The sequence below is a fragment of the Hordeum vulgare genome, chromosome 1H, assembly GCF_904849725.1.
Source record: "Hordeum vulgare subsp. vulgare chromosome 1H, MorexV3_pseudomolecules_assembly, whole genome shotgun sequence".
In the NCBI taxonomy this organism is placed as follows: Eukaryota; Viridiplantae; Streptophyta; class Magnoliopsida; order Poales; family Poaceae; genus Hordeum; species Hordeum vulgare.
Window position 1 is genome coordinate 133,151,404 of NC_058518.1, and position 12,893 is coordinate 133,164,296.

The 12,893-nt window shown below is 42.6% G+C and overlaps 1 protein-coding gene across 1 annotated transcript; it reads left to right on the forward strand.

The window, feature by feature from the left end:
• The first annotated feature begins 2,554 nt into the window (after positions 1-2,554).
• Positions 2,555-9,980, forward strand: LOC123427074 (heat shock 70 kDa protein 15-like). Its single transcript, XM_045111025.1, has 10 exons — positions 2,555-2,702; positions 3,075-4,308; positions 5,521-5,730; positions 5,861-5,956; positions 6,048-6,239; positions 6,927-7,121; positions 7,195-7,341; positions 7,432-7,581; positions 9,212-9,342; positions 9,423-9,980. Exons 2-10 carry the CDS (start codon positions 3,139-3,141, stop codon positions 9,628-9,630), a joined length of 2,499 nt encoding a protein of 832 aa, XP_044966960.1. The 5' UTR covers positions 2,555-2,702; positions 3,075-3,138; the 3' UTR covers positions 9,631-9,980.
• Positions 9,981-12,893: the final 2,913 nt, after the last annotated feature.

Genomic DNA, 12,893 nt, shown 5'->3' on the forward strand with positions numbered 1-12,893 from the left:
AGCCGGCGGACATGGTGAGTGCGGCAGGGGTCCGAGCGAGGGAGGAGACAGGGAGCGAGAGAGGGGTAGTGGGGGTGAGCTAGGGTTCTAGGGGCGCGACACGACTTCGTAGCCGCTGGAGGAGCCGAAAGATGAGCGACACGACAACCGGGGAGGCCGGTGGCGGCCATCGACCATGGCCACGTCTCCTCCCGTGAGCAGTGGGAGGAAGACGACGGGGGAGGTGGGTTGGACCGACTCGACAACTTAGGCCCAACCACAGAGGCCTTTTTCTTTTGTTTTATTTTTCTATGTGCTTTTTTTCCGTGTTATTTATTTATTCTTGTGAGAAGATGCATTTGTAAAATTAGGGGACTTAGCCCAACAATTGTGAGATAATATTTTGCACTTCCATAAAGAGTTTGGAATTTGTTCGAACATGTTGGCATTTTTCATTATTCAAATGAGCATTTAAAATTGCCGCTTGGCTCTGTTTTCAAAGGTGGGGTCCACACCAACATCAAGGTGATGTTGTTTTCCTTCACAACATTTGTTTTAATAATTTCAACAATTGTGCAACATTTCCCATTTGTTGTTTGAGGTTTTATTTTGTCACAACAAAAATTAAATGGCTTTATGTGGTGGAATTCGAAAAGAGACATGCAATTCATAGTGGTCAAGCATTGTTTGGCAACATGATTAGTTTAAACACGTTGATCACTGTAGCCTGATTATAGGGGTTACTGTAGCATAACGTGAGGATGTCACACCTGTGGTGGTAGCAGCACCATTGGAAGGCATCGTCCTGGAACATCTCACCAGGGCGGAGGGAGTGGACGAAGGAGTCGACCTTTCCGTAGGAACCTTCTCTCGCTTCACGCCCGAAACCTTGCTCATCTTCTCCGCCGGAGGCCGGACAGATCACGCAGCACCGGCGGCGCCCGACGCGCGTGCCTTTCCGGCGGGGCGAGCCGGATTGCCGCCCTGCACGACAACGTTGCCCTGCCGCTTGCGGGCACGCGCGTTGGTGCCTTGGGCGACGATGGGGGCGACATGGCTAGCGACGAGATCCGCTGGAGGGAATTACGCATGCGCGACCTCCATGTTGACGTGGGACGACTGGGAGGCTTCCGTGGCGACGAAGAATGACGGGGAAGATGGACCAGAGCGCGCGATGGCGGGGCAATGGCTGCCGAGGAGGGGGGAGCGGGGAACGACCGCGCGAAAATTTCTCTCGCGCCAAATCTCGTTCGAATAGGGGACGAGCTCGGGTCGACCTCCCACCCCATGAATTTAAAGGTTGTGGGAGAACTTTTACCGCGCCCGCAAAAACTTTGATGGGTCGAACAGGTTTGCGGGATCTGGTCGGACAACATTTTCCGCGTCGACCCCGTACTTCAACGGTTATTTTACGAATCGGGGCATTAGAGAGGGTGTGCTAGAGCGGGACCTCCTATGCGTCGCTCGTTGCGGCAACTGCCGAGCGGACGCACAAGGGGTCGCCCCGACTGGACCGACGAGTTGCGAATCTGGAGACTACAAAAAAAGTTAGCGAGCAACAGTTGAAAAATCCAAAACATTTTATTAAAAATATTAGAACATTTCTTTAAATTCCGGAACATTTTTCTAAATTTCGGAACATTTTTTCATTTCCGGAACATTTTTTCAAATTCTGAAACATTTCTCAAATTTTGGAACCTTTTTAAAATTCCAAAACATTTTCTCAAATTCCGGAACATTTTTTAAAATTCCGGAACATTTCTTTTGAAAAATTCGAAACAGTTTAATAAAAATGTCAGAATATTTTTTAAATTACTGAACATTTTTTCAAATTTCAGAACATTTTTTAAATTCAAAAACATTTTCTCAAATTCCGTAAATATTTTTCAAATGTTGGAACCTTTGTTCAAATTCAGGAACATTTCTTTTGAAAAATTCTAAACAGTTTAATAAAAATATCAGAACATTTTTTTAAAATTCCAGAACATTTTTTCAAATTTCGGAACATGTTTTAAAATTCTGGAAAATTTTGAAAAATCCGAAACATTTTTTTGAATTCTGGAACATTTTTTTATATTCCTGAACATTTTTTAAATTTTCTGGAACATTTTCCAAATTTCGAAACATTTTTTGAAAACCGAGAACATTTTTAAAACAGAAACAGATAAATAAATAAATAAAATGAATAAAGGAAAAATAAAACAGAAAAAAGAAAAATCGGTTTAGGGATTTTTCAGAAAGTTTCCAAAACCGAAAAAACCCGGCTGAAAACCTCTGTAAGGTTTTCAAAACCGAAGGTGTTGGCATTTAAATGGACCGGCCCATTCCCAAACTATACCTGGGTGCCCTTGTGCGAAGCCTTGATACTTTGACGCAGAGAGCGTCAAATAAGGAATTCCTGCTAGAGCTGCTTTTGGCCCGCATGTCAATTACGTATATCTCATGGTCTGCCCCTTGCAGGCGGCCCATGAAACCGACAGCCCAGATAGGAGGCTAGGAGCACGGACCGACCTGTCGAACCCAGGGTTTCCCCACCTTCTAGAGGATTCGCCACGACCACCAGGCGGCGTATATACACAACCACCCGACCTCCTCTCGTCCATCTCCCCCTCGCCAAGGAAAAAAGCGCTGCTGCCAAGACACCAGCCTCATCAGCTGCGGCGGCTACCAGAAGCAAAGCTCCAGAAGCTTCTCTGGCACCGGCAACGGCCTCCTCACCGCGGGTACGACCCAGTCCCATGCCTCCCGTTTGGTTCGACTACGGAGGATGCGTCGATATCGATCTCCCCGTGCTCCGATCCGCTTTGGCTTTTTCGCCATTAGATCATGTTTCTAGATTATTAGGCGTTTAATTCCCCTTGTTACTTCGTTGAGGATTACGCTGCGGCCTGTAGAGTTTCGCTGCCGCTTTAGGACCGCAGGGATGAGTTTGCCAAGGTTTTGGATCTGGGGGTTTGTGGTGGATTTGGGTTCAATTCGACCACCTTTTGGGCGATGGGCTATGGATTCGGGAGGTTTAGCGGTTTATACGTTGGGATTTATGCATTTCCACTGCTTCTCCGGGTTGCTTAACTCCCGGATCTCCTTCTGTGCAGGTGTAGTTCGCGATCTAGATCTCAGAACCAGCAGTGACCGGAAGATAAAAAGGTCAGGTCGGAGATGAGTGTGGTGGGGTTTGATCTGGGCAATGAGAGCTGCATTGTGGGGGTGGCCCGGCAGCGTGGAATCGACGTGGTCCTCAATGAGGAGTCCAAGCGGGAGACACCCGCTATTGTCTGCTTTGGCGACAAGCAGCGTTTCATCGGCACCGCAGGCGCCGCCAACTCCACCATGAACCCCAAGAACTCCATCTCCCAGATCAAGCGCTTACTGGGACGCAAGTTTGCTGATCCTGAGCTGCAGAATGATATTCAGTCCTTCCCGTTCCGTGTCTCGGAGGGCCCTGATGGATTCCCTCTCGTCCACGTACGCTATCTGGGGGAGGAGCGCTCCTTCACCCCCACACAGCTGCTTGCCATGGTGCTGTCTAATTTGAAGGCCATTGCTGAGGGTAACCTCAACTCAGCTGTTATTGACTGCTGCATTGGTATCCCGGTGTACTTTACTGACCTGCAGCGGAGGGCTGTTATTGATGCTGCAACAATTGCTGGTCTCCGTCCATTGCGTTTGTTCCATGAGACTACTGCGACAGCATTGGCATATGGGATCTACAAGACTGATCTCCCTGAGAACGATCAGCTGAATGTCGCGTTTGTTGATGTTGGGAATGCCAGCATGCAGGTCAGCATTGTTGGGTACAAGAAGGGGCAGCTCAAGATGCTATCACATGCATATGACCGTTCTCTTGGCGGAAGGGACTTTGATGAAGCCCTGTTTAAGCACTTTGCAGCAAAATTTAAAGACGAGTACAAGATTGATGTCTACCAGAATGCCCGTGCCTGCATTAGGTTGCGTGTGGCATGTGAGAAGCTCAAGAAGATGCTGAGCGCCAATCCAGAGGCCCCAATGAACATTGAGTGCTTGATGGACGAGAAGGATGTACGAGGATTCATTAAGAGGGATGAGTTTGAACAGATCAGTGCACCAGTACTAGAACGTGTGAAGGGGCCGCTGGAAAAGGCATTGTCAGAAGCTGGCTTGACGCCAGAAAGTCTGCACTTTGTTGAGGTTGTTGGATCAGGCTCTCGTGTCCCTGCAGTAATGAAGATAATTACTGAATTCTTTGGAAAAGAACCAAGGAGAACTATGAATGCAAGTGAATGTGTTGCCAGGGGATGTGCTCTCCAGTGTGCTATTCTTAGCCCGACATTTAAAGTGCGGGAGTTTCAGGTATTCACTTGCTTGCATATGTTTGCTGCTTTCCTTCAGTGGCCTCAGTTTTCTCCACAATGTTTCATCTTAAATGTGTTGAAATTTTGCATGCTCCCCTATATGCATGAGAAGTATAAATAGATGTCATTAGAAGTATAGAATGACTGTTGGACATGAGCTTTCTGTAATATAAGGTAGCTTGACCTTTTGATGCCTAATTGTTACAGGCTTCATTTTGTCTTTCTATGCGTTTATTGTGCTAACATCATTTTGTTCAAGTGTTGCATTTTATCCAGAATTTTTCAGTAACTCTGCCCCTTCCTGAGTTTAAGTAGGCGCTAGTAATGTAGGAAAGATGATATTTCCTTTTAGAGATAGTACACACTAACTTTCCTGATAATGATGGAATGTGTGTGAGAGGCCTAGTTGTGTGTTCATACATGGGGTTGCCGGTGTACTTGATAATTATGTTGGTGGAGAGGCCTAGTTGTGTGTTCATTCGAATTGTAACTTTAAGCCAACGGCTGCTTTAAGCTCCTACGACTGCTTTAAGCTCTTACATTTGCACAACAACTTTGTGTGTCCTCTTGCAATGCAATTTGAACTAATTTTTGCTCAACTCATAATCTGTGAGAACAGTGGCTGCACTCTGTTCTCCAACCACACGTGGCCTGGTTTTCCCTTTCCTTTTCTTGGCCATGTAGGCTTGGAGCACTTACCTTCCCGAGTGTGTTTCTGTTTGTCTTTTTCTTTTAATTTGATTCGAGCCATGTATGTTTCCAACATTCAAAGGAAACAGAAAAAATTGACTGCATGCTGCATTAAAGCAAGCGGTGGGAAAGCAGAAGTTCCTAGGGGAGCACCCAGTCCACAGTCGACTCATTCTTGCTACGGTGGCCTTGCCGGAATGTAGCATCAGTTATGGGATCCCCATAATCTGTTTGATCTTATTGATCTGCTTTTCATAAGAGCTCATTATGTTCTCAAGAAAAATAGTTCCTCAAATTTGCTGATATTTTACACTATAGGTGCTTTCAGTTGATTTTGATTATCAAGTGTCATATATGCTACATGAAATATCTGTGATTTTAATCTCTTGTATAAGCTGCAATTTATGCTGATGTTAGATTCATTTATGAGTGACTGTTTAAGAGAACATGTGGTTCCACTCTTCTTACCCCTGTTGTCCTGTACTCCCTCGTTTTGACATTCGCTTCACATCTTGTGCAGGTTAATGAAGGTTTTCCTTTTTCAGTTGCTTTATCATGGAAGCCAGATGCTCAGGACAATGAATCCCAACAAACTGTTGTATTCCCCAAGGGGAATCCAATGCCTAGCATCAAGGCTCTGACCTTCTATAGGTCCAGTACATTTGCAGTGGATGTTTTGAATGTTGACACAGATGATTTGCAAATAACACACAAAATTAGCACTTACACGGTGGGTATTGTTAATTTTTTACCCCAATCTTAGGCAATACAACTGCAATGAGTTGGGCCTGATATAAGCTCTGGTTCTAGCAAGTTCTTATGGTGTCTAGTTTGATTTTGCTCTACCTAACTACATGCAGATCGGCCCTTTCCAATCTAGCAAAGGTGAGAAGGCTAAACTGAAAGTGAAAGTTCGCCTCAACATCCATGGGATAGTCTCTCTTGAATCAGCAACGGTAATTTGCAATACCGTGTTCAGTCTTCTTCTTTCTGAAATATCATGAAATATCTTTCTGATATTGTATGCTTTGCTTCGTCGCTATGCAGATGCTGGAAGAGGAGGAAGTGGAAGTTCCGGTTTCATCTATGAGTGAGGTGCCAAAGGATGCTACTACAATGGAGACAGATGATGCACCACAGGACCCTGCTTCTAGTGCTGGTGATCCTGCTGAGGCTGCTGCTGAAAACGGGGCACGAGATTCTGAGGAAAAAACTGTTCCAATGGATACTGACACAAAGGTACCGTTTTATTCTCTGTGTTGTATAGGATCAGTATGCCTGCTCTTTTGCTCGCCGCATGTTTTGAAAGAACTGTGTTTCTCTGTATCTTCAAATCTGTGTTTACCCACTGATTTGAATGGACCTATCTCAGTTTAGTTGGCTTAGCTAGTACTTTGTCAGATAATTACACAATATTTCTGTAATGAGCATGGTAATGATCATCCTTGTGGTGCTTATTAAGTACTCCTTCCGTCCCAAAATGTGTCGCAAATTTAGTACTCCCTCCGTCCCAAAATTCTTGTCTTAGATTTGTCTAGATATGAATGTATCTAGTCACGTTTTAGTATTTAGATACATTCATTTCTAGACAAACCTAAGACAAGAATTTTGGGACGGAGGGAGTACTAAGTTAGTACAACTTCAGTACTAAGACAGCGACACTTATTTTGGGATGGATGGAGTATTTTACTATGAGTATCAAAACAAGTTTCTCCCAACATATTTTTTTGGAAAAACACTCGATTTTCCCCTTAGAAGCTTGTAATCATCCTTATGGTGGTAATGACACAGTTCTCTGTTAAGTTTTTGCAGTTATTGACTAAAAAAAATAGTTTTTTTATGCATGTTAATATTTTGGCAAAGCACTCAATTTATTTTTCTTGGGCAAGACAACTATCTATATGAAATAATTTGTGTACCTTTTAGGTTGAGCCATCAAAAAAGAAAGTTAAGAAAACAAATGTGCCAGTTGCTGAAATGGTGTATGGGGCAATGGGCACTGTTGAGCTAGAGAAAGCTGTTGAGAAAGAATATGAAATGGCTCTTCAGGACAGAGTGATGGAAGAAACCAAGGACAAGAAAAATTCAGTTGAGGCTTATGTTTATGACATGCGTAACAAGGTATGTTGAATTGCATGCTCTGATGATTGTTTATGGCTGAGCAGTACCTGATGTCAGCTTCTCTTGTATTCAGATTCATGAGAAGTACAATGATTTTGTCATGTCGGAGGATATAGAAGGGTTGATGGCTAAACTTCAGGAGGTTGAGGATTGGCTGTATGAAGATGGCGAGGATGAGACTAAGGGAGTCTATGTTGCAAAACTAGAAGAACTGAAAAAGGTATGCTTTCTCTGGTGCATTATATGGTTTACAGTTTAGTTTTGTTCTCATTTAGGTTCTAGATGATTCTTTAACTATGTTCTTCTGCAGCTTGGCGGTCCTATCGAAATGCGCTACAAAGAGTGGACAGAAAGAGGTCCGGCTCTTGAGCAATTGGTGTACTGCATCCGCAGTTTTAGAGAGGCTGCATTGTCTGGTGACCAAAAGTTTGATCACATAGACATATCAGAGAAGCAAAAGGTATGCGCTAACATGAAGTCGATGACTGGTTGATGATAGAAATGTTCCATCATTCTTGCTTTGTCTGCTATAGATGTGAAGTCCTTCCATTGTAGCAGTCAGTTATTTTTATTGTTTGGACTAGACAAATCTCTACGTGCAATCTGAAGTGAAGCTCTTAACTGATAAAAAAACATATTTGTCAATAGGTGTTGAAGGCGAAGAAAGTAGTCCTTCACAAAATATAGCATGCTCGACTTTTCACGATCTTCAGTGCATAACTTTGACCAGCAATATATAACAGAGTATGGACTATAGGCATATATGAATGATATCGTTGCAGTACCTTGTGAAATACTTTTATGCCATAATATGCATTTGTACTAATTTATAGTTAAGTGAAAAACGTAGTCAAAGTTGTGCACTGAAGACCATGAAAAGTCTGCCTCTATTATGCCTTATATGCATGGCACATCCGTGTATAACTCAGTTATGGTTGCTTGGAGTAGAAAACTAGTTATGTCTATTAAGAAGGACAACCTTCTTTGCTTTTGTCGGGCGTGCCTATTTTCTTAATGATATACAGTATATTGTTAAATATAAGGTTTGGTATGGTCACAAATATGAATGTTAGATAACTCCTATTGGCGTTAAAAATTGGTGTGGTTGCAAATATGACTGTTAGATATGCGTTAAAATTTGTTCTAATACAAACTGATGCAAACTATATTGTTTTACGTAAACTGTATAGTTTGTCGATCAACATTGGGGTGAAGAACAGAATTTTTAGAGATGACATTGGGTTCTTTGCCTTTGAAAACTACCTACTTTTGGGTACTAGTTTTTTTTATAGAAAAAGGCCTATTCGAGTAAGAAACAATGGGCGGCGTGTAGTTGTGGGGCATTGCTCCACTCACATGTTCGAATATCGAGTTAGATGCACTCAGTAAGCATCTACTTCCTCCGTTCCTAAATATAAGCCTTTTAGGCTTTGTTTGGTGCTAGTGGTTTGGAGGGGGTTTGCCGAGGATTATCCTCGCGGGGGCTGCAAACCTCCCGAAGCCCCGATGACCCATTTGGTAGGCAGGGTTTGTATGGGCAGATCCCCTCTAATCCCCCTCGACTCCTTCCTACCCACGCGGCTCAGAAGCCTTGTCGCATGGCTCAGGGATTTGGCAATTGAGGGGATTTGAGAGGATTGGGTGGAAGGAAGGGATTCACCCAATCCTCTGAACCCCCCCTTCACAATCCTCCCCAACCCCTTCCTGCCAAACAAGGCCGAGGTTCCACTAGGGAACTACATACGGATGTATATAGACATACCCTTCACAATCCTCCCCAACCCCTTCCTGCCAAACAAGGCCGAGGTTCCACTAGGGAACTACATATGGATGTATATAGACATACTTTAGAGTATAGATTCACTTATTTTGCTCCGTATGTAACCCTCTAGTGAAATCTCTAAATAGGAACGGAGGAAGTAGTTAGAATGAACATGGTGGCCTGATGCAGCAGGCACTTATGACTTGGGACATCGGCAATTGGCTTACACCATTTTTTCAGCGATGAATCAAAATGTTGGAAGAGCAGTAACTTTCCATATACAAAGACTAAAGATAGACGAGTTGCTAATCTATGTTGTTTCATACAGGTTGTTAATGAGTGCTCGGATGCAGAGACCTGGCTAATGGAGAAAAAGCAGCAGCAAGATGCTCTACCGAAGCATGCTAATCCTGTCCTCCTTGTTTCTGACATAAAGAAGAAGGCTGAAGCACTTGACAGGTAAGTTTGTGTTCTTTCACTTGAGAAAATCCCCTTTGGAAGAGAGTTGTCTCTGACAATTGTCCCGCTACTGTCTTTAGGTTCTGCAAACCCATCATGACCAAACCAAGGCCAGCGCCAAAACCACAGACCCCGCCGCTAGCAGAAACCCCATCACCCGAGGCTTATACACCAGAAGAACAATCAAATGGAGCAGATGAGTCTGCTGAACCAGCTAGCGACGGTGCTCAGGATGAGCATGTGGGTGAGCAAATGGACACCGATAAAGATGATCCTTCCCAGGCATAAGAGGTGTCGATCTGAGGAGATTTTATGTCCATGATCGGTTGCGCTATTGTGCTTTTGGCCTGCTAGGGCGATAAAAGGAATGGCTGTTTTCATACGTTGTGAGGATATGAGTAGAACATGGAGAGTTTCTGCAGTGTTTCTAGACGTCTTTGCCTCCTCCAATAGCGGTTTTTCTTTGACGACGTTTGGCAGATGCATGCAGAACAACTGAGGTTTTGGGGACCCATGGTCTCCAGTGTATTTTTTTAATGACGATGGTCCATAACGTTGTAATTTTTATCTACGGTGGCCCATAGCGATTCAGAAATTTTTGGTCACTACGGAAACAATATTTATGTCGCTATTGTTAAGCTGAATTGTCTTACTTTGAGGATGTAGAACTGCAGAAGGTCTGAGCTTCTTGCGTGCTTCTGCTGACCATCCATCTTTGGAGCATTCCCACCACGATTTGAGCCAACAGTTGGTGTAGAAAATGGTGTCCAACAATGGTCTTAGGGCAGGAGGTAGGATTTCTGGGCATCATTTTTTTATCCGCTGTAATTAATGCTTCCAACAAATAATATCAAAATCGTGTCAAAGTACAACACGAATACTTTTTCTGTTTTTATTTTTCTTAAAGAAATTTTACCATAGACTACTATCGTTCCTCAAGAGTTTCTATTAAAAAACTACATACGGATGTATATAGACATAGACATACATTAGAGTGTAGATTCAATCATTTTGTTTCGTGTGAAGTCCTCTAGTGGAATATCTAAAAGAACTTATATTTAAAAACGGAGGGAGTGGAATATCTAAAAAGACTTATATTTAGAAACGGAAGGAGGGAGTGGAATATTTAAAAAGACTTATATTTAGAAACGGAGGGAGTGGAATATCTAAAAAGACTTATATTTAGAAATGGAGGGACTACATATGGATGTATATAAATATATTTTAAATTATAAATTTATAAAAAAGCTTAAAATCAGCCAACTGCTTTTAAACAGGCGCGTAAGCTGCCCATTGGATCGCCTGATTTCTAGGCGCGCTGCACTGTGTTCACACTAGGTTGCCTGCCTTTTTCATTTTTTATGGTTCGTGAACTCAGTGTTCATACGGGTAAATTGCTTTGACGTTTTAACGATACACTGCGAAGTTAGTTACTGATACACTGCTAAGTTAGTTACTTCCTCGTTACATTTTAGAAAGTATGCACATGTATCTAGGTCATTAATTTGATTTATATAAAATATATTGTTTAATATAAAAATTATATTATTAGAAAATAGAACATCTCAAATTTTTAATGATATATTTTTTGTAATATATGCATCTTATTAAGTTGATCAAATTAACGATCTAGGTACATGTTCGAAACTTGTAAACTAGACGGAGGGAGTAGTAGCTATTTGCCTACTCACTCTTAAAGCAAAAAGTGGCAGCATTGTTGCTTCCATTAACACAACAAAGGAAGGTGTAAATATGAACCAATAATTGACAACAAAATCAGTTCGTTTTGAAGCATTTACAATATTTAGACCCACCAACTAATTTCTAGCTCGTATCAATGATCTCTCTTATGCAACATGTTTTCGCTCCTAAACTTATCTCGAGCCGAATGCTCCAATCTACATGTTTTCTCTTCCCCCTTTGCCCTTTTTTATGTTGCCCGACACCCGTTGCTCCCAAGACGGTGGCCCCTACTTGTAAGTGCATCTAGTGCCCCTTAGTGATTTTGGTGGTTTGAAGACTTATAGGTTAAGTATCTAATGTGTTTATGAGTGTACACATGATCTATAAGTCATTGAGGAGTTTGAGATATTTGATGAATATCGACCCCTAAAAATATATTTCTTTGGTTGAAGAAATTGGTCTGAAGCTGAAGAAATGAATCGCGACGAATCTGCGATGAAATTGACATTCCTCATGAAGATACTGAAATTGAGGAATTCGGTGTGTCCTGAAGAAAATCACTTTGAAGACTTTAAAGCATGAAGATTTATTCTTTCTGTTTTATTTTCTTCGCATTTGAGTAATAGAAACACCGTACTGTTAAAGGAGGTCGAAGTTACACTCTGGAATGAATTTCCTCATGATGCTCAACCCAAGTCTAATCCTACCAAAAGCCTCAAGTGAGGAATACGAGTGACATGAGGACTCTCAGAGTTGAGGGTTCCGACCGTTTCGATAGCCACGCCAAGTCATTGGTCTTATCCACTCCAACGGTCATATTATTTAAGGGCATTAGTGTCAAATCATGTCGGGATGCTCCCAGGCTATAAATAGCCGCCCCCACAACCATTAGCTGGTTGTCTGCTCCGTTAGAAACTGACAGTTGTCATAAGAGCAACCCAATTCCTCAAAGTCTTCGAGAGTAATTCATCCGTGAGGAAATACCCCATACACCGAAACCACAAACCAAACCTAGTGATTGAGCATCACTGAAGAAGTTGCTCCTGTGTGGGACTGAAGCCTTTTACCTTTGAGGACTGTGCATCCTCCAGATGGTTAGGCGTCATGTTCTAGAGCTTTCCAGCAGTCAATTGTGGATCGTCGGGTGACCAAGTTTGTGAGGGTTTGGAAGTCTGCCCTGAAGACTTACCACGAGTGTTGGGCGAGGACTGTGTGTTCTTAGCCCAAGGAGAACACAGTAGGGACTGTGTGTTCCGGGACTGTGTGTCCTTTGGTTTCAATACCAAGCCGCTCCAAACCAGATGTACGACTATCACAACAGTTGGAACTGGGTCATCAATTACTGTCTTCACTGAGAAACGGGTTCTAATTCCTCAACTCCTTACTTTCCTCAAATTATGTGTTGATGACTTTCAGTGCTACTGTTTGAAGAATTTGCTGAAGACTTTTTCTGAATTTCCTCAACCCCAAATTCTTCACGCCAGTTAATCCTCATCTGTATTTTGCGTGCCTGCTCACAGTGCAATCTGTTTTCACATTCCTCACTCTGAAAAACTGCTGTTGTGAAACTTTGCACTTTTGATCCTTTACTGTTTTCACTGTAAGTTAGTCATCTGTGAGAAATTTCCTCAAAAGGAATTTCCTCAGTGATGAAATTCTAAAAATCTCCTATTCATCCCCCTCTAGTCGATATAACGCACTTTCAATTGGTATCAGAGCAAGGTACTCCCTTGTTCTGTGTGATTTTGGTTTAACCACCTGGAGTTTTAGTTATGTCGACTGAGGCATGTTTAAGGTGACTGCATCATGTCCTACCTTCGAAGGAAATAAATTTCCCTTCTGGAAGAACAAAATGCAAATGCATCTAC

Coding starts and splice junctions, on each gene's coding strand:
- LOC123427074 (XM_045111025.1), top strand. CDS start 3,139: ATGAGTGTGGTGGGGTTTGATCTGGGCAATGAGAGCTGCATTGTGGGG. Junction 7,342..7,431: donor AACTAGAAGAACTGAAAAAG/GTATGCTTTCTC, acceptor GTTCTTCTGCAG/CTTGGCGGTCCTATCGAAAT. Junction 7,582..9,211: donor ACATATCAGAGAAGCAAAAG/GTATGCGCTAAC, acceptor TGTTTCATACAG/GTTGTTAATGAGTGCTCGGA.